The 22,700-nt window shown below is 30.9% G+C and overlaps 1 protein-coding gene across 2 annotated transcripts in view; it reads left to right on the top strand.

The window, feature by feature from the left end:
- The window catches only part of LOC130442440 (chondroitin sulfate N-acetylgalactosaminyltransferase 2), a 296,816-nt gene that overhangs the window by 261,505 nt on the left and 12,611 nt on the right, over positions 1-22,700 (top strand). For both annotated transcript variants that reach the window (XM_056776551.1, XM_056776552.1), the window contains 3 exons: positions 12,154-12,484; positions 15,944-16,666; positions 20,116-20,263. In XM_056776551.1, the coding sequence (XP_056632529.1) occupies positions 12,154-12,484; positions 15,944-16,666; positions 20,116-20,263 (1,202 nt within the window). The remainder of the gene's footprint in view (positions 1-12,153; positions 12,485-15,943; positions 16,667-20,115; positions 20,264-22,700) is intronic.

Here is a 22,700-nt window from a genome sequence, read left to right as displayed (position 1 = left end):
CAGACACTTTTCATAGACAAATATTTATACAAAAGTTGTTTTGATACATTTAGTCAGTTGACGATTAACAGATTTGATTTTATAGACTTTCTAAATAATTTATAAGAGGTACCTTTTTTCTTTAGGACATTCAGATTTTGTAACCATTTACCAATTTTGTAACCAATTTGTAATAATCAAATTCATAAAATCAGTCAATTATGATAGATTTTACATTTAAAAAATGTGATACAAAAAAGTTATTTTTAAATCTTGAAATATTGTTTGTCTAATTATTATGCAGGATTTGAAACAAAAAATTCGAGAGTGAGTAAATGACGTGAATATAATGCTGTAGTATGGGAAAAATTATACGACCCCTCGTTTCTGAGTTATAGGCCTTCAATGTTACGAAATCAGAATTTTAGAAAAAATATTAGATCTGATTTTGCAGCTTTAAAGTCATATAACTCGAAAACAATGAGTCGTATGAGAAAATTTATTTCATGTCAAAGTATCATTTTCAAATTACTACTCATTCCTGAATTTTTTGCATCAAGTGCCACGTTCAAAAACTGACAAGGAACGAAGTTTTGTCATTAGAGGAAAGGTTGAAGAAGGATTAAATTTGATCGATATATACGGTAAATACACGAAATTACATCCCAGTCATATTCCGAATAAACGTTTTTTTATCAATTGCCGAAATGAAAAGTGTCATAAAACTCAGAAGCAACGGGTCATATGAGAAAATTCATTTTATGTGAAAACATTATTATCACATTGCTACTCATTCCTAAATTTTTTGCAATAAGTCCTGGAACACCCTGTATATATGAAAAAACACAATATTAAGAGTTTGAACTTGCATTTATCCAATTTGGTTTACCATAATCTCTTGTCATATTTCATCGGCTTTCCAAATTTTCCTGCAATAATAAGGAAAGACGGCACATATTTAGAAAATTTAAGGATTTGAAAAATATCAAGGGGAACGGAAAGTGGTGAAATGTTTGTGTCTGTCGATATTAGATTGTCATTTTCTAGCTCATCGTATATTTCGAGGTCGTGTCAAAGGTATTTTAATGTTAATGTGACTTTTTTACTCCCAAATCAGTGGACATGACCCGTTTTTTAAAATAAGAAAATTAGCAACTGCAGTTGCAACTGAAAACAAAATGTCAATATATGAAGTTCGGATCCGGTAATATTTATCTTTCAGAATCGCATGGATCAGGATGAACAACAACATCAGACAACGTATCAGAAAATTGAGAAACATCTTTAACCAAAATTTTCCGACCATTCTAAGATCAATTGTATTGCGACACCATACAGAACCGTTCTGTGATAACTTGAGATGAAAATGGTTGTTATACGATACTCCAAAACGCAAAAGGATCTCTCCAAACGACTCACCCCGAAGTATTGCAAAGGCGGGTTTACCTCCAAATTACCGCGTATGAATGTAGATATATGCGAAATTCTTGTGCAGTGCAAAAGCCCGGAACATTTGTTAATGCAAATCTTTATCATGAGCAATCTTCAATCAAGAAAAATATCCAGATATTTTCAACAGACATTACACGATATTGTCCGCACTGTGCGATAACAAAAAAAAACGAAGACAAAATTAATAAATTGTTGTAGGCGGTTTCATCCATCATACTGGTCCGTTATTTCCGTTTTCTTTGATCGCTACAAATTTATTTTTACATTTCTGGTATTGAAAATTCTCATACTGAATGTCAAAATGTTGTTGATAACTAATAACATTATTAATGTTAAATTTATGTGAAATTGTTAAAAATTAGTACGGCTTCATTTAATTTAAAAACGCGACGTTACTTTCCGTTCCTCCTTTGTATTTTTCTCAATACATATTCTAAATTAGTCGAGAGATTAGTTCGAAACTTCAGATATAGGCCTGTAGGCAAAAATAAAGAGAAATGATTTTAAAATCACGTTCTACGTTAAAGAACGTTTCAACCCATCTAAATGAAATATGGCTAAAATTGCAATGATAATAAACATGATGAATTCATACAAGGATGAAAATGGTGTATGTCCACAGTACAAAGCGTTAGTTGAAAATATGTGAAACACTTGGAACAATATTCATTTACCATGTTCAAATCCACGTTGAGTATTTCGTTAGATATCTTACATAAAAAAACTGACAGTCCAACACCACTTTGTACTAATACAAATTTATTTTATGTCTAGCTAACACACTAATCAATTTTCAAAAAACATAAAGCAAGCTCTAATACGTTGATCCGTTTGATAAAAATAAATTGCGAACTCATTATGGAATGAACGTTCTCTCAAAGTCTTTGGGATGTATGAGTATATAATTGGTCCTTTCAGAAGCAGCTGCGAAGCTCATTCATAATTGATTCAAAATTTTACGCCCAACACCACACTCCAACACTAGATATAATTGGTTGAAACGGTGTTCGAGAAGGTTTTAGCCATTAAATATCCTGTTTTCTTACACTCCATACTAATGTTTGAATTATAAATTATCTCTCATCGATACATTTCGTACTTCAATGATTACGATCCTCAAAAAGTATGTCAAATATCAAATTAATCCGCTTTGATTATTTGAACGGTAAGATAGGTGAAAAGAATAATCAGATAATTCATCAAATTTCTTTTTTTGAAAATACTCAAAAAAATAAACCAAATTACAAATTAATTAACATTTTGTTTGCTCGAAATTGGAGTCCACATATTCTCTGGGAAGGGAATAGAACAAATTTATCAAATTACTTTATTGTTTTCATTACTTAATGAGTGTGTAATTTCAAGTCAATATGACTTTTTGAAGTGGGTGAAAACCATTCTCATAGATTTTGTTGTATTGATACATAAATGAAGCTAATAAAACCGTGTAGGAAATTCCGGGTTATTGGAGCTTCACATTTAACGATTTCAATCGTTTCTACCCCAATTTCCCCCATAACCTCGCTATGTCAAAACTACGCAGCGCTTAAAATATGACTCAAAATTCGATGGTGTAGATATTGGTTTTGTACAGTGTGATAAATTACTAAAGGCGGAAACTTTCTTTATAGATCGCAATAAAATTTCACAGCCAGCCACATTTACTTCGTCCAAGGATGAAGGAGGCAGCAGGAGACGAGCTCTTTTTTGATTTATCGTTAGTAACTATCGCGAACACTTTCAGATAAATTTTAAAAGGGTTAGAAGAAATTAAGGAATAAATCTTTAATGTTTTTATTAATTCTCAAAAATTATATTTATTGTTATGATACGCACGCAGTCCTTTTAGGTACATAGCATGGAAGTGATTTGATTTTCTTCCACTATTTCCTATTTTTTGCTTTCGTTTCATAGTCCTGACTTCCTCTCTATATCTCTCTTGGGTCTTCCATCACCACTGCATACCATCTTCTCCTTGGTCTTCCTCTTTTTCTTGTTCCTCATTTTTGCTGCTCTAAAATCAGGCATTCTCTGTATGTGATCCAGTCACTCTATTCATTTGGATCTTATCATTTTACTTAGTTCTGCTTCGTCAAATAGATTCCTTATTTCATTATTTGCTCTCCTCAGTCATAAATCTTCCTACCGCCTTACCGCCTAGTATCCTCCTAATTATTTTTCTTTCTCATACATCCTTAATTCACTGTTGGTCTTTTTATTGCTTTGTATAGATGTAGCTTTTCCTTTCTGGAGCTTTTTTAGGATCTTATTATCGCGTTCAGCGCTCTCAGCTGTTAACTTCCCCTCATCATCCTCGCTCCTAGATTTTATCCCTGGTCACTGTCGTCATCGATAACCACCCAGCACATTGCTTTATCTTAGCTCATCATGAACTTCGATTTATCTTCGTTGACTCGTAGATTCACTGTCTCTGCCATTTCTATGAAGACTCTGCAAGTTTCCTTAATCTCGTTTTCCAATGTTGAAAGGATTACTACATCGTCTGCGTATGCCACTAGTAGTCTTGTTATTAGTGTCTCTGTGCTGTTGAAACCGATTTCACGTACCATCCATTCTAATACTATATTGAACAGCGTAGTGGATAAAGTCCTGTGTTGGTCTGTAAACACTTTGATATTCTTTGATTTGCCTTTACCTTCGTTTTTGTATGTTCGAGTGTCCTTTTGATAAGACTTATAAGCTTTTTTGAAATACTAAGATCGTTGATAATGCTGTACAAATGGTTTCTATTGATATGATCGTAAGCTTTTTGGAAATCTATGAAGAGTGAGTAAATTGGCAGATCGTATTTATTGCATTTGCTTTAGAGTGAAAATGTGGTATATGACTGATCGTCCAGATCTGAGCCCGCATTAGTAGTCTCCCAACAAGCTCCCTCCATTAACTTTCAATCTTCTATCTATGATTTTAGTCTAAATTTTGTTTCTTTTTCCTTTCTTGTGTATTGGTGCCATTATCGCCATTTTCCACTTTCTGGTATTATCTCTTGTCGCCATATACTGCTTATTAAATGATATATTCTCGTATTCAGCGCAGTTCCACCATTTTTGATTAGTACTGGCTCTATTTTGTCCTCTTTTGGGGATTTGCCTTTTTTTAGCCTCTGAAATATTTTTAGTAATTCACCTTTGTTGTTGGCATTATATTTTGAGACGATCAAGTTGTTTTGGGGACACAACTTTGGAAGATATAAAAAATACATTAATTCAAAAGAATTCCATTCAAAATCATGATTCAATTCATAATATGCTCATCTTAATTATGTACAAAAAATATCTTTCATTGATATTAAGTTTCCTTTTGTGAAAGTTATAGTAATGATACACATTTTTAGAATTCTTTCATATATTTCAATTCATTCAAAAATGCCGCGCAATTGGAGTGTGATTAATACATTCACATTATGCCGCTAAATGATACTCGAGTAATAACAAATATCAGAGGATTCTTACAAATCTAGAAATACTTAAAATATCCACGTCAATATATGTTATGCTGTTATGCTTATGTGTTTTGTTATACAGGGTGTCCCATGAAGAGTTAAAACTATCTGTATACGGCAAAATACTTTTAGTAAAATCATGAAAATTTCCACCTTTTTTGTTTTCGGACACGATCTTTCCAACAAAAATATTTTCAAAGATGGGACGACTTCTACCGGAAGTCGACTGTAACTTTTTTATTTAGAATAGAACACCCTATATATTAATACATTTTTGAAATCTCCGTTAAATTTTAGTACACTTTTGTTTGAGAACTTTTTCCGAAAAATGCATACTTTTTGAGTTATCAACTTTTTTGTAAAAAATTTCACCGTTGCAGACCGTTATAATTTATTTTTTTACAAGGACACCCTCAAATATATGAAAATGTTTTGTATTCGGTTGCTTTTAGCAAAGTCAGACATATTTGAATCTATGTTGAATATTTTTTCATTATATACAGGATGTGTATAAAAAGTGTTCAATATTTATTTTAATAAATATCAAGTTTCTTTTAAATAGAACCACCCGGTTTTTTTCTATTTTAATGCATTCAAGGGTGAAAAATAAGGCAAATTCATGTATACTTTCATATACCCAAACCTTACCGTTATCGAGATATTAAATGTTTTCTGTAAATTTTTAAAGATGCAGGTACGGTCTAAATTTCATTTAGTCGTTATCAAATTGAGGACGAGCAATTTTAACGATTTTCAAAGGTATTAACAATTCACTAATGACAGTTAAATGGGTGTCATTTATTACAAAACTGAAACTTTTTAAAAAATACAATAATAATTTAGAATTTCAAATATCTCGGAAACGACTAAAAGTTGGAATAGGATTAGTAAATACAATTTGATTTGATTTTACAGACCTTAATTTCTTAGTGCTTGTATCAACGGGTCCCAATAAAATTTCGACTAGATCTGCATCTCTAAAAATTTACAGAAAAATTTATAATCTGGATAACGGGTAAGGTTTAGGTATAAGAAAGTATACATGAATTTGCGTTATTTTTCATGAATTTGCGTTATTTTTCACCCGTGAATGCATTGAAATAGAAAAATTTGATTTATGAAGTTAAATTATGAAGACTTTTTATACACACACTGTATAAAATGAAACATTTCTCAACATAGATTCAAATATGTCTGACCTTGCTAAAAGCAACCGAACAGAAACTATTTTCATATCTTTGAGGGTACCTTTGTAAAGAAATAATTTATAAGGGTCTGCAATGGTAAAATTCTTTGCAAAAAATTGATAACTTAAAAAGTATGCATTTTTAAAAAAAAGTTCTTAGACAAAAGTATAATAATATTTCACTTAGTTTTCAAAAATGTATTAATATACAGGGTAGAACCAGAAGTTGGCCATCTTTGAGAATATTTTGGTTGAAAAGGTCGTATCCGAAAACTCAAACGTGGAAATTTTCATGATTATACTATAAGTATTTTGCCATATACAGATAGTTTTAACTCCTAGCTTTATTTATGGTAGATATCCTGAACATGTTCTTTCACCAGATTCATGCACAGTTTCAAATTGTTTGTTCGCGGTGCTAATAAAACCAGTTCAGGATTCGAAATCCTGTGTTTATGGAGCACAGATTTCTAATTCCAAACGTGTTCTGAATACGTCCAATGTATCCTTGGACATGGATAAGGTTTTTTAATCTGGCAAATGTGGATTCATCATTTTTGTGATACCTACCACAAAATAACGTCTAGCTTATGTGGTTTTCTACGTGATTGTATTTAAAAAAAGTGGTAGTTGACTATACTCATAGATATAAAGAATAAACCTTCGGCCAGTTAATTATATACATTTTATTCTCCTAGCTAGAGCTAGAGGAATGTATGTTCAGAACATATTTTGAACAAAGCATGCGCATTTAACATACTCAAAATACATTCGGAATGTGTCCAAATTATATATCGCGAACGAAGCTAATGGCCCTAAAAAACGAATATACAAATTATCCGTGTTATTTGTGGATATAGGATGGCATGTGAAGCACTATATTCAACGGTCATAGCTCGTGAGAATCGAACTTTCTGTCGGTAAACAAATCGTGAAATTTGACCTATTTGTTGAGGCGGAAAAGTGTTGATGCCATCTCTGTACATTAAGTTAGGGTTGATGATACAATTTGTTAAAAAGCTGGACGAAACTTTTGGATACTTGAAAAAGTTTTTTCCGAAGTTATTAGAAACAGAAGTTGAAGCTGGGGTTTTTTGTTGGTCCGCAAATTAGACAGATTTTCACCGATGAAAAATTTTCAACGTTGCTGATGTGCCAGGAAATTTTAGAGCTATTGGCTGCAAGATGTCATTATAAGTGAATATGCTGCTTTTTCATTTATATACATTAAGAAACGACATGGAAGTGTGATTAAAACAATAAGAAGAGCGTTTCCAGCAGTACATTACGATTTTCGAACGAAATTCAATTCGATAAAAACATGATTAGAACGTAAAAAAATGAATCTATAACTTTTAATTTATTTATCACTTTTTTGTAAGATATTTGATAGACAAATTCAATAAAAACATTCAACGTATTTAGTATTTATCTGATTGGATGTGTCTTTAATTAAAAATTGAAACCACAGATTTCAAAAAATATCGTTCAGCTGGTATCCTTAATACTGAGGCAAATTTTTCTTTGTTATATATTCAGTTTTTCGTCTTATTACGCACTAAAATATAGAAATTAATTCTTTAAAGTCAACGTTAAATTTTATGCTAGCCCGTGCTAATTTCATAATTCAAATACAATTGTTCTTTTTACTGAAACTATGTGGATTTTTTTACATGTAAATTATAGTACAAAAACATTTTTCCATAGTTCTCGAATGTTCTAGATTTTGCAAAACAAAAGGTTATTTTTTTTCTAAAACCTAACACGAACAATACAAATAATTATCTCACAAATCGCCTTTACAACAATCATGTCGATTCCAGCAGCACTGCCAACAGCAGAAAAACGGAGTAACGAGCTAGAAAACAAACACGGAGTGAGAAATTCTCCGTTTTTCATCTGGAATTAAGTGACCAAGCTCAATTTATAACACCTTTTAATGACCCCATGTCATTGCACTCCCTCTATTCCTCCACATTTTTCTCCTACATTCTCTTTCCGGCTAATCCTTTTGTTAAGACTGCTCTCGCACAAATTTTAATTAAAACTGGATGTTTTGTTGTTCATTATAAACCGTACACTCTATAATGGAACAGCATGAAAAGAATTATCAATATAAAGTGAATAAAATAGAATGTTGTAAAAGGTGTAACCCTCAAATTATTATTTAGTTTTAGGGTTCAGTTCCTTGTTACAACGAATAGAGCATATGTAAGCAATGTAATTTTAATTCGGCTAGAATAAATGAAAACAGTACATTTCTCTCTTTGTATTCTATTGGATTTTGAGGTACAAATATTTGTTGAATTCATCAAAAGGTATTAATTATGTACACTAGACAAATTGTAATCAGTAGTACCAGGTTTTCAAGAAACTGAATTGAATGAATAGCAAAATAATGAAGGTAATAACATATAAACAGAACGGTAAATAAAACTAAACTAGTGCTATAGTTATTTAGATTTCAGTTAGAGCTATTAAACAATGAGGGTCATGAATTTAGATAGAAAAATCACAAAACTACATTTAGGTAAAATAATTATTCCGATAAAATTATGAATAAAACATTTAAAAAAGGATGAACGAATTTTAAAATCAATTAACAAACAAAACAGATTATAAACATCAAAATGTAGTACATCTTTTGTTACAATATGTACAATAAGTAATTTTTTTCAATACACATAGAATGGGAATACATTCTAAAGGACGTAAAATATATTATTCCACTCGAATATAATCACTAATATATTGAGGAAATAATATTACGTTTGAGCTTCCTTGTAATAATTGTGATATTGTATGGATAGGACAGACATCTCAATCTATAAAATATGCGAAGAAATATATATTTAATAGAAAAAAATGGATAATAGAAGATATTTGGAACAGGCAAATAAAGAAAAAAAGAATTGTTGAAATACTTCATATATAGAGAAATGAGAAATGGAATGGTGAGAGACTTTAATAATTTGTAATCTTATAAACTTCGAATTCAAAACTGAGAATTCTGATATTCATATGGTACCTCAGTTTGAGCTTAAGCACTAGTTATCTAGCCCATAGTATGTGAATTTTGTGAAGACAAGGACAAATAATCGTTTTAGTTCCTTATTTTGTCAATATCAATTATATCTGTCATTCAATTCCTAATCAGCAATCAGCTTTTATCAGGATTTAATATATAATATTTTTTGTTTGACACATTTTTGTAATCAACTATTTTTAATTTTTGAAATAATTATCAAATTATACATACATATATATATATATATATATATATATATATATATATATATTTATAATCTTACCTTTCTGATAATGAATTAGATGTTCTCTTATAAGCGTAAAGTTTCCAAATTACGTTCATATATACGTTTGATACAAAGGCAGGCATGAAATGAAAGTTCCCAAACCTTCTTTATGCTCTTCCCTAAGTTCTCTCAGAGGCAGGTCAATTTTTTAAATAAAAAATAAAATCTCATACCCATTTATTTAAGCGAAAGTATATATGTGGAATAAACGGAATACTTTTAAATAGATTGGAAATGTCTGATTTATCTCTAAACCACTATATTTGTTTTTTTTTTGTTTTCGAATAATACGGCTTTGCTTACGTGGTAAACCCCGGTCATGTAAACTTCTCCTAATGAGTCTCTTGGCAAAGCTGAAGAGAGAAACCACCGAATCAAGCTACTTCCGCCTTGTTGGTTTAACCAACTTAATTGGATTTAAAAGTCTCGTTTGTCCAAATAAGGAAAATGAGCTTTACAAAGCTTCAGCTTTCTGCTTGTTTTCCTCGTTATAGCTATTTTCTAAAATCGTGTCTACCTAAGACTAGTCTTACATTCAACACTTACATTATATTGATACAAAAGCAAAATTAAAAATGGCTGCTAGAGTACAACAATAATAATAACAGATAGTTGTACCGTATAACAATTTCGAAATGAAGTTCTTTAACCTGCTATCAATAGTTCGGTGAACTTATAACTCGATCTAAAACAAAATGAAAAAAAATTGTTTTATATACTACAAACAATGGAAATTGTAATAAATTTCATTCGTTTGTAGTCCTAAAATGTTCTGAAAATCATTAAACCCTCGAGTTTTTCATGAAATATAATAATTTCCCAAAAATCTTGATTATCGATGCACTCAGCATCGTTTGTATATGACTGTATCACTAAAAAATTTTTATTGCAGTTTTTTTATCTTAGAAATAGTCACAATTCTGTAAAGAGGGGCTTAAATGGTTGATTATTGACCAGTATAAAGCCACTTTGGCCCTTCTCTGCAAGATAATACGTTATACACTTACGTGCATAGAAATCGGCCCACTGTAATCTATTGACTCTAACTATATTTTTTTTAATTATTTAAGAGATTAAAAAAAAAAAGAAATATGCTGTTTCAAAGACAAAACAGATTTAATGTGAGTAAAAATTTATCAGCAAGGCTTAGCGTTTATATGCATAGCTATAAATAAAGAAATGAAACGTGTTTATAGTGAATTTGTCAAATATTAAAATTATTGCGTTAGCAACAGAAATTTGCATATTACTCGTTTCTTTAATCTCAATAGTGTTCTACTGTGTTAGTTTAATACATACTAAACCACAAAAAGCTGCCCAATTTATTGCGTCAATCAAAAATATACGTCGAATCTTCGTTAAAATTATTGATTTTCAATATCACGGACATTTATCATTTTCCGACCAAATGCTTCTGGGGAAGACGTCTTAAAATACTTCAGATAATGTGAACCTAGACTGTAAGGTTGGCAACGCCGCTTTTGTTATCATCCATACAAACTTCAACAATTTCCACCCACTGACAGAGATTTAGTGCAGATTTCGCTGTGTTTAGCGTGCGCAGGAATCGTACACACATCATGCTCAGCACGGCATTCAATGAGCACTAGCAACGCGATTTTCAGCTAAAATCTGGCATCACTTGGGTAGAAACGCGTTTAGATGTTCAAACGGAAATTTAACCTCATAGCTGGGGAGCTCTTAACATTGAAAGTCCCGTCATAGAGGAATCAAAAAATTTTTATTTAAATAAATAGAACGTAAGTATAGGAATAAATTAAGCTCGGTATGAGTGGTTTCCTATTGCCGAGACAATGTAAAAAAAATTACTAAAATGAAAAAACATTCTACCGTCATCGCAGATATTAATTTTTTTTAATGTATTCGACAGCAAATTTATTGGCTTTTAGAAAAAAATCACGCAAACCACTTTTTTGCCAGAAGGGTCTGGCATACCTATTTGAAGTGTGTGATGAGGGCTAAAATTACTCCTTCATGCCGGAAACTTTCTTCTTAAAAAATATCAAAATGTGCAACGCTTCGGTCGAATGAAAAACTTAAAATGCGGATTTATTGTTTCAATTATCTAAAATAAAAATTCTCCTATTATTCATTGAATCACATTATTCCTCATATTCTTTAGAATCTAAGCAGAGAAAATGAGATCATATTACACAAAAAACACTTACTCCAAAATAAATGTATTGACCATCGTACATTTTGGAGTTGATGCTAATATAGTTTATTCATTTCAAGATGGTATACAGGATTTTTCTGGCAGTTTTTGAGCGCGCATACCACGATAATTACATAAAAATAGATAAAATAAAATATAAAGAAAAGTTTCCGGCATGATCGAGAAAATTTTAGCCCTCATCCACACTTCAAATAGGTATGCCAGACGCTTCCGGCAAAAAAAAGGTTTGCGTGAATTTTTTCTAAAAGCCCATAAAATTTACTGTCGAATACATTAAAAAATATAATATCCGCAATGATGATAAAATTTTTTTTCAATTTTTTGTGTTCATTTTCACAGCTCCTGCCAGCTTACGACGGACATTGTTCTCATTATTGTATCTATTCTTGTAAATAGCACCATGCAACATTTCAGTATTATATCATTACTTGCAGGTATATAAGACTATGTCTATAAAACAATTGTTGGTATATTTCTTAGAAATCTAATTTCTTAAGACCTTGATCTTTCAGTAGCTTGCCAAATGTAAAAATACTAATAAAAGTTTTTTACATTGTTGCAGGTGGTACTAATAGTTTACAAGCACCTCGACACTCAAGCTCTTCCATCAATTTGAACTCTTCCACGAATCCCACAATCACAAATGCAGAATGTTCAAATTATATCAGAAAACAAATAATGCAAGCAGAAATATTTCGCGGTACGCCACTGAACAACGAATACGAACTCATTCCTTACAATCATTTTACATATAGTAGAGTATATCCCATAGATTTAGGGCTAGGAAAAAGAGTTGTTGAGAAACCAATTGGTTATAAAAGGAAAGATCTATTGGAAGCTTTAATGAAAGGATTGGAAATTTTAAATAAAAATGTGACTGAAAAAATAGCTAGGTATGTATTTAATATTAATACTATTAGATTATTCCGTTTCATTTATAACCTTTCTAAAGCTAATTCCCGACTAGAAATTTTTGTGAGGACACGCTAAGGACCTTATAAGGTAATTCAGCTGCCTGGTAAGGTATACGTCAGGATAACCAGATAAGGACTTGGTGAGGATGTAACGCAGATTAGTGATGCGTTCCCGATCAGGTTTACCTTATATGGTCCTAATCAGGATTACTTCACATGGTCCTCATCAGGATTGCTTTGGTCTACTCTAATCACGATTACCTAACATATTCCTGATTTTATTTTCTTTCTGGTTTTTATGGTAATAAGAAGTTCACACAAACAAAAGTTATTAATAAGATTAATAATAGAAACTTATATCTACTATAAATTTTGTTTTAAAAATTAATAAAAGCACTTTGATAAAATTTTTAGATAAACCAAAAAAAAACATAAAAACTATTTTTTCTTCCAAAACATCAATTTATAAATAATTTTGAAAATCATAAAATTTTCAAAATCATAAAACAGGAATTTTGTTAATGCATCTTCGACAAACCCTTTCTTGATCACTACACTGGAATAATTTTTTTAGTCATTTCAATTTCTAATTTGTTGTAGAATCAGTAATTTATACTATAATATACAAAATTTTTATGTAAAGGACAAATTTTCTTTACTTGTATCAACCAGCACTTAAAGAACTAAAACAACTGCATTTTTTCCCTCTCTGAAGACACGAGCTGTTATAAATATGAGCGACAAGTCTAAGCACGTCATACTATGCTCATTTGATATATCCAAAGCAATAGCTAAGTCACTAGCATACATCCATATCGCATAATCTTGAGATAATAAGAAAAGTATTATTTTTTAATTACTTCACCTAAATGTTTCTTTATTTCAATCTTACCACATTTCCAATACATTTGCATTACATGAATAAGTAATCAGGGTGTTCCGGGACTTTATACCTTTGAAGTCACGAAATCAGAACTTATATTTAAGTTTATTTTCTAAATTTTACATTCAAACTTAATGAATATTTTCAATGGATGATTACGTATGTTCAGAGACGGCTCATACCCAATGGCTAACAATCCATAACATTTACAGAGACAACCTAGATCATTGTACATGCCAAGGAAGCTGTTCGGCATAAAGAGACATTCTAAAGAAAATTATCATAAATTGTAATTATTTATTATAAATACGTACAGGAGATATTGAAACATAATCAAACATTTCCAATTGAACTGCATACTGTCGGAAAAAATTGGAATGTAGAAAAATTTAGTTGGTTGGCCTACAATCTATCAAATAAAAACAAACGAAAACTATAACAAATCTTCGAAATGGGCTCCTTGTACATCAAGACATTTACGAAGTCTACGGTGGATATTCCTTTCAACTTGGAAGAACAGAATGTTATGTGATATTCCTATAAACATTTGCAAAGACATGTAGTTTATGCACGATAGAGCCCCTCCCCACATCCTAACTGAATCATGGCCACCATATTTTCCTGATTTAAATATAATGGATTAATTTTTTTTGGGAGATCTTAAAAGCTTGGTATAAGCAACACCGATAACCACAAGTAAATAAACCTCCATTGTGACGGAAGTGTGTGGAAGTGCAAAGTGTCCACTTCGAACATTCATTATAGTTTTAGTTTGGTTTTTATTTGATAAGTTGTGGACTAACTAACTAAATTTTCCTAAATTTCTATTTTTTCCTTATGTAAGTAACACAGTTGAACAGTTTGCAGTTCAATCCAAAATGTTTGATATTGTTTCAATACCTTCTTTAATTATTTTCAATAAATAATTACAATTAATTATAATTTTCTTCAGAATGTCTCTTTATGACGAACGGTTTCCTTGGCATTTGAAGTTAAACAAAGAGTACCGTTTTGTTATAAAATTAATTTAAAATAAATTTTTGCAATCTTTGAATTGTACAGGTTGTCCTGTAAAAGTTACGGATTGTTAATTATTGGGGATGAGCCACCGCTGGCCTTCAGATAGAAGTAAAACACACTATATGGACATATGTAATGATACATTAAAAACTCGTAATATTCGAAAGTATAATTTAGAACATATGTGTTATGATTTTGAAACTTTAAATGCCTATAATAATAATGAGAAACTTTTTGCATTAAATCCCACCTTGAATAATTGATTTAAAACGCACTTATAAGGTTTTTCACTTTTTTTGTAATGTCATACAACTGGATATAAACCAATGAGAGATAACGTTTTTCAGATCCGAACGCTTCCAATATAAACATTGATGAAATAATAGAAGCGATGTATTATATATTATGATGAAGTTAAATTTATATTCACGCAGAGATTCAGATCTGGTTTAGATTGACGAGCTATCTCTCTTGGAATAGTTTACACTTAAGTTTGATATCCAATTCCAGAGCCAAACGAATAAACAATTTCCAAAGGTAAAATAAGACTACTGTTGTATTGAAATACATAGAAGGTTCCAATTAGATTATTTAAAATGTGTGATTTTAGAAGAGAAATATTCGGGAACAATCAACTTATCCAAATTCCTTGAAAAAAAAGTCGTAGTCGCATTAGATAAAGTAAGATTCCATGTATGGACATGATCGGAAAGACCTGAATAAAAATCATTTACTTTCAATAGAGTAAACCAAATGTGATCCTAGTCTGGAGCTCGTCAGGATAACCTGACAAGAAATATTATTTATTCTACTAGGGTAATCTTGAGAGATTCCTCACATGAACATGACCAGGAAAGACCAAAGAAAAATTAATTTATTTTCTAACGGGCCAACCTAATGTGATCCTAGTGTGAACCTCGTCAGGATAACCTGATAGATAACATTTTCAATTAGGTGATCCTGAGAGTTTCCTTATGTGGACATGAACAGGGAAACCTGATGAAAAATTAATTTATCTTAAATCCTGATGCACTTCTAGCGTGTACCTCGTCATGCTTACCCTAATAAGGTTAACCTTATTTTTACCTGATAAGATCTTTATGATGTTTCAAGAAAATGAGAAAAAAATTCTAGTCGGCTGTTTGATTTTTGATTTATTGACATTTAGTTTTATGAAAGATAATCCAACAATTTGAAAGTAACGAATGAAAACACTATGATATATTATTTTCACCAAGGGGCATCGGTTACTTTGTCGTCTGGGAGCACAGACAAGAAACTCTGACCAAAATAGAATCAGAGGTGAGAAGCGAACCAAAAAAGAACAAATAATTCTTCTCTGATTCCATAGACGTTTCATAAAAAGTTTTTTAGTGTAAATGGAAATTATTCGACAAAAACTTGTAATACGTTATATTCTTTCATAAGTTCTAAGGTTCTGTTTCGTAAATCATTAATTACTGACTGACACCAACTCAAAATGTGATTATAATGACTGATATTAAATTAATAAATTATTTCTCTTTTTTTTGTAGATATACTTTGGATGACTTTTTGGAGGGTCTCTACAGGGTGGAACCGACTACAGGAACTCAATATGAATTGTATTTTAGGACTAAAATATCGGGTTTTACAAAAGTGATAATAATGCGACCGTTCGCTCCTCTTCAAATGATTAAAACCGTAGGACTTCTTGGACCGAAAGAAAAAGAATTGATCCATATAATTTTACCACTTTCCGGACGGACTGCAACATTCCAAAGCTTCATGGATAAATTTGTAAAGATAGGTCTTAAGAACGATAGAAAAGTGCATTTAACGGTTATATATTTTGGAGAAGAAGGTCTTTCAGAAGCAAGATCTATTATGTCGAGAGTTTTATTAACAAAAAACAGCGGTGGGAATCCAAATAATCTTCGACTATTAGCTCTAAACGAAACTTTTTCTAGGGGTAAAGGACTACGTGTAGGAGCAGAACGTACTTGGGATTTAGATAAGAACAAAGACTCAAACAAAGACGTTTTGCTGTTTATGTGCGATGTAGATGTAGTGTTTAGTGCCAGATTTCTGGATAGGTGTAGATGGAACACTGAACCTGGTAAAAAGGTTTATTATCCGGTTGTGTTTAGTTTATATAATCCACATGTAGTGTATACATTGCAAGGGAGGGATGTTCCTCCTGAAAATGATCAACTAGTCATTTCGAGAGATACAGGGTTTTGGAGAGATTTTGGATATGGGATGACATGTCAATACAGGTAATATATCTTTCTAAAAATTTCATTCACATTTTACTATTAGTAAAAATAGCTATTTAAGTAAAAAGGCCAAAATGCGTGCATGCCAAGCGACGTCAATTTTCCGTTAGTCTACATTGAGTACAATAAACAAACACTCTCTTCACGAGTTGTATAAAATATCATTTCTACGTTCAAAACCAAACAATGGTTGTATTTAAAGATTTTTTAATGAATTTCAACAAAACTAACTCGAGAAAAAATAGTTTTCAATGAAAAATTCGGTTTGTTTTTGGAAAAGAAAGCTTCTAAAGATAAATGAGTTTGTTTCAAGAAAAAGACAATTCCCAAAGACAAATTAAGAAGGCAGTGTCTCAAGATATATCATGGTATCTTTTTGAAAAAGAAAATTTCCCGCAATAATTTCCTTAGTTTTTAAAGTTACCAAAGACAAATTTTGGTTCGTTTTTGGAGAAGCTAGACTTAAAAAGAAAAATGACGATTTGTTTACGAAGAAGACAGTTTTCAAAGACAAATCTCGGTTTGTTTTAGAAATGGACAAATTTCAAATACAAATGACGTTTTAAAAAAAAACATTTACCGAAGACAAATATCAGTTTGATTTGAAAAAGATAGTTTCTAAACACAAATGTCTGTTTACTTCTGGAAAAGACCGTTACCAAAGTCAAATGTTGACTTCTTTTCGAAAAACACTGTTTCCATAGACAAATAGAAGCTTCTGTTACAGATAGTTTCTAAATACAAATATGGGTTTGTTTTTAACAAAGACAATTTTAAAAGAAACATGGCGGTTTGTTTATAAAAAAGAAAGTTTCAAAATCAAATATCGATTAACTTTTCAATAAGACAATTTCAAAAGAAAAATTACTATTTTTTTAAGCTAGTTTCTAAAGACAATTGTGAGTTTACTTCTGGAAAAGACCGTTACCAAAGTTAAATGTTGACTTCTTTTCGAAAAACACTGTATCCATAGACAAAGCAGCCTCTGAAAAGGATGGTTTTCTATGTCGAATATGGGATTGTTTTTGAAAAAGACAGTTTTCGAAGAAACATTGCGGTTTGTTTATAAACAAAAGTGTTTCCAAATCAAATATCGGCTTACTTTTGAAAGACAATTTCAAAGGAAAAAGTACGTTTTTTCCACGAAGAAGACAGTTTTCAAAGACAAATCTCGTTTTGTTTTAGAAATGGACAATTTTCAAATAGTTTTGTTTTAACAATTACCGAAAACAAATATCAGTTTGATTCGAAAAAGTTACGGTTTTCCTACAGTTTCTAAAGACAACTATCAGTTTGTTTTCGAACACGGCGGTTTTCTGAAACAAAAAGGATTTTGAATAAGACAATTTCCAAAGTTAAATAACGGTATGTTTTCTCTTTTGGAAAATTGATATCGAATATATAAATGGAATCATCACAAAGTGATCTCGGCTCCGGTCCACTTTACGAATTCAATAAATTCAGTCTATGAATAATGATTTTTAACCCACCCATTTCAATCGAATAAATTCTAAATCTGGAAAACAATTTGATGATTTCCATCAAGTTTAACCTTGAAGATTGAACATTTTCATTTTTATCTATTGAAGTTTCTTTCGGTAGTGTTGTCAAGATTATTTTTTGTTATATTCACTTATATAATCAATAAAATCAATTGGTAGAATTTTCTACACGAGTGCTTTTAATAGTAGTATTGGAGGAATTTGAAAGCCCAACTTTTCATATGACCAAGATATTTTTTTATCTAAAAATTCGAGAAGAAGGACCTTACCAATAATTTTTGATGAATTATTATATATTTTTATTCATCCAAAGTCAAGTATGACACCTGTCACATATGTTTTGTAGATTTACAATTTGCTCTAAATTGAGAAATTCTCATTTCTGCAGATGATGTTCCTTAATATTCAGAATAAGTCTACACATGAGATTGTGCAGCAATTTCTGTAGATCCTCCTCATCCGCGGCGACAACACAGATGACTATTGCCCTATCGTATTTTGCTTACCTGCAATTTTGTGGATATTTTCTAAATGACCAAGGATTGAGATAAGATCTGTTTTGGAATTGTCTATTATCTAGTAATCTAATCATATTTTTTATAAAGCAAGCTTATTAGATCTGCCAATAGTATCTAAAAAATATTTGCTTTGTTTGTTTCAAACAGACCAGAACCAACAACAATTTGACATTTTTCTATGAGAATTAATAGAATTTTCACTCGGTAAATATGGCTATGCTAATTTTTCCATTCGCTATACACAGAGAATAATATTTTATGCATGCTGCAATAGGAAAAGTTATTTATGTTCTGCATTCAACCAACCAATCAAATCGGAAAATGTTACTTTTATATCCACCACATTGATCGGATCGTTCCAATGCGGGAAATATTCTGATTGTATACTTTTTACAATTACCAAAAACGATGGACAAATAAAACATTGCACTACTGTTACACACTTGATTTCGGGGAATATGCTCATAATGCAAATTTGAAATAAACGTTTATGAAGTTAAAAATAAATTGGTTTGAAAATAATTAAAATATCCTATCGACTCATAAAAAATATGTACTTAAATCATGATGACTAATAATAAGCTTCGACTGTAGTCTGAAGCTTTTTCAGTATTCTTGACAGTACTCTAGGAATAGTATTATGAATGTTAATTTCTGAGATATTCTTCTATTTGCATCGCTTGAATACCTATTCAAATTTGTATGAGCTACCATCGATGTAAATAAAGCCTTTGTATTCAAATATGAGGTGAATAGAATTAATAGGAACCATGATGTCTTCTCTCCGGTTTAAAAGCGAAGCTGAATCTTCGGATTTCCGTCGTATAAATTTGACGCCACACTAGCTCGTGCTCGAAATATTCAACAAAGACAAGGAAAGTTCGTAATTTACTATTATGATCACTAAGATCATACTATGTCCAAATATATCGAGGTATATTGTATAATAGTATGATAATTATCTCAAATTGTGCATTACCGATGAGAAAATATGACAGGATGGAAATGCAATTATGAAAATATTAAATTACAGTGGATTTCTCCATTTTTTCAAAATAACCAGCTCCTAAAGAAATATGTAAATATAAGTTTAGTTCCAAAATATCATAGAGATGTTTCTTTGATGATTTTACTCCCACATTTGCCAAAAATGTAATAGAAACTATCAATATATATTATATATTGTACTCATCACATATATATAAAGGAAATGTGATAGTGAAATTAGTTTAACAGCAAACGAAACATAATTAGAAATGTAGAATAACCTTCTTTTAGAAATGTGTGTAGTTACTTTTTCAATGTCTCGAACTACGTAACATTATGGAAAAAAATTAATTAAATAGACTCGACTATAAAACCCGAAGAAATGATAAAAGAATGACACATGACAAGTAATTTATAATGAATTATAATTTTTCTTTTGCAGATCTGATTTTCTTAAGGTTCGTGGTTTCGATGAAGACATCGTTGGATGGGGTGGAGAAGATGTTATGTTGTATAGGAAGTACGTGAGAAGTAATATGAAAGTTATAAGAGCGACAGATCCGGGAATTTTCCACATTTGGCATCCAAAGGTAGGAAGAGTTTTGAAATTTATTTCTTCCCAGTCACAGTTGAAATGAATTATATAAGAAGAAATTCATATAGGTACTTCACATGTTATGTAATAAGCTCTATAGCAAGGTTTTCTTTGTTTTATCTACTTCTGTAACCCCTAGTTTTCTCAGTGTAGTCTGTTCTATCGATTGGTGAGGTCTGTGGCAAGAGAAAATGTTGATATTCAATTTAGGAATTCTCAGATAAATTTTTACATATAAATGGAACTACAACATCTTTTTCACTAGCAACTTCTTGGTTTGTCATCTTCCTTGATTCCTTTCCATTCTTATTTTAAATTCAATTAACTGCTCGGATGTCTCTTGAATGAATGTTTCTGCAGCATTCTAATTACGTAGTTTATATTTTGAGAATAATCATAAGAAAATAATTACTCTTATGTCAATAAGTTTGGTATTATAGAAATTGAACTATTATCCTAAAATCTATATATAGTTTAGGAATCGTTAAAATGTAGTACAAAAGATTTAAAATAATTGATTAATAATTGAAGAAAGAAGACATGACAAACCTCGTTCACACTCCAACTCTACCCTATTCTCAGAATAAAAACGTGTGTGTTTATAGAAAGTAAGTATAGCAGAAAATATTTTTGTTATGTCAAATTTTCATCGCAATCTTTGCGTGAAATGGAATAAAATCCAAATTTTTTCTCCGGTTATGAGAAAAGTTTTCACGAGAAAACCATATACTTTGTTTCATTTTCACGCTCCTCGTTGTTTATTCAATGCCTATAGTAATAGCCCAGGACAAAAATGGAGAAAAATTATGTGCACTTCAGAAGTTGATGGAAATAATAAATTCTTTGATTTTTTTCGAACAAATTTTTAGTCATCAAGTGTTTATGTGTAATACATTATTACTTTTATGTGTCCCGATCCGCGATTTGTGCGCTCGTCTATCGTTTCATATATTAATGGGCAGTTAAAATTTCTTTTTTCTCTTTTTGGAGGAATATCGGCAAAACAAAGTAACCGTACAAAATGGCAATATCGATTCCAATTCATACAAACTTGATAAAGCATCAATAAACATTTATTGCTTCGAAACTAAATCTAAATCTAAATCCTAAATCTTAGTAAGGCTCGAAAGCAACATCTTCAACTGTTCATGATTTACTAATTTTATTTTGTTTATTCATAATAACATAATTTTGCATATATATCAGTAAATTACAGTAATTGTTAGATTTTTGTTAAATAAAAATGGCCAGAAACAATCAAAATTAATTTACTATAATTAATTTTCTCTTCCAATCAGTTGTATTTAGAAATTAAACTCTGAATATATCGAATTTTGTATTTTAAGGAGCTATAGGTGTCATTTAGCAACCTGCAAATTCAATACTCTATTCCACTTCTTCCTCTTATTCATCGATATCATCATTTTCTTCATTGAGTGATATACTATCTTTATCAAAATGAATTTTATTGTGCTCCATAATATCATCGTTGCTTTTAAAACTGTCACTAAATAATTTCTAAATATTTGAATTATTAAAATCATTTAGACGCCTTTTTTAATAATTTTTTTCATTGATAATGTAATCGCTTTCCTTAACAATAGTTTACCATAAAGTGTAAAATATTTGTTATCGAAACGATAAATCAATTTTGAGTAAAACATCTTGAGATGGCTTTTAAGAGATCTACCAAATTTTCAAATTCTTCGCTACTGAGAAAATGTAGTGATGAGAATAAATGGCAATCCTGGACGAGTTTTCTGGGTGAGGCAGTGATTCCCACCAAAATTCATAATTTTTTCCAGGTTTCTTTTGCACAGTGCGGTCTCGCATTGCCGTGTTATTCATAACAACGCCTCTTTGGAATGAAGCCCAGGTCTTCATTACTTTGTGATGATTCCTTTGGAGAGAGCCAATGCATTTTGGATTGAATAGAACTCATTTTTGGTCTCCATTGATCAAACCATCAAAATACGGTTCTGTATGGTTCCGTTGAAGCAATATATTACATGTGATCGATCGGTTTTCTTCGGACTAATTATGATGAACACAAACACCTTCTCTGCTTATTTCTCTAATCAGCTGGAAATATTCCTGAAAACCACACCACCTTTGCTCTTAGTATACAATTGCTCAGTATTGTTGGTCATCCTGATCGATCGATGTAATTAGATAGATATGATGTTTTTGTTCGCATTGCCTTATTATTATCCAAAAAACTTGCAATGCCATAAATGCTCACCTGATATTTTGACTATTTCACCCCAAATTGCAAAAAACTTCAATATTTCAGTGTTTAGAGGTATAAGTCACATAAATCGTTAAAATGTCTTTGACACGAAATATACATGCGCAGAACCAACATTATTCGTACATTTCAATCCTTCTATATTTGAAACTGTGAATCACAGACTGTAAGCCTGCTGAAAAAA

This window comes from Diorhabda sublineata, chromosome 4, assembly GCF_026230105.1.
Source record: "Diorhabda sublineata isolate icDioSubl1.1 chromosome 4, icDioSubl1.1, whole genome shotgun sequence".
Lineage (NCBI taxonomy): Eukaryota > Metazoa > Arthropoda > Insecta > Coleoptera > Chrysomelidae > Diorhabda > Diorhabda sublineata.
Note: the sequence above shows the minus strand (reverse complement) of the source record. Positions and strands in the feature narration are given on the sequence as shown.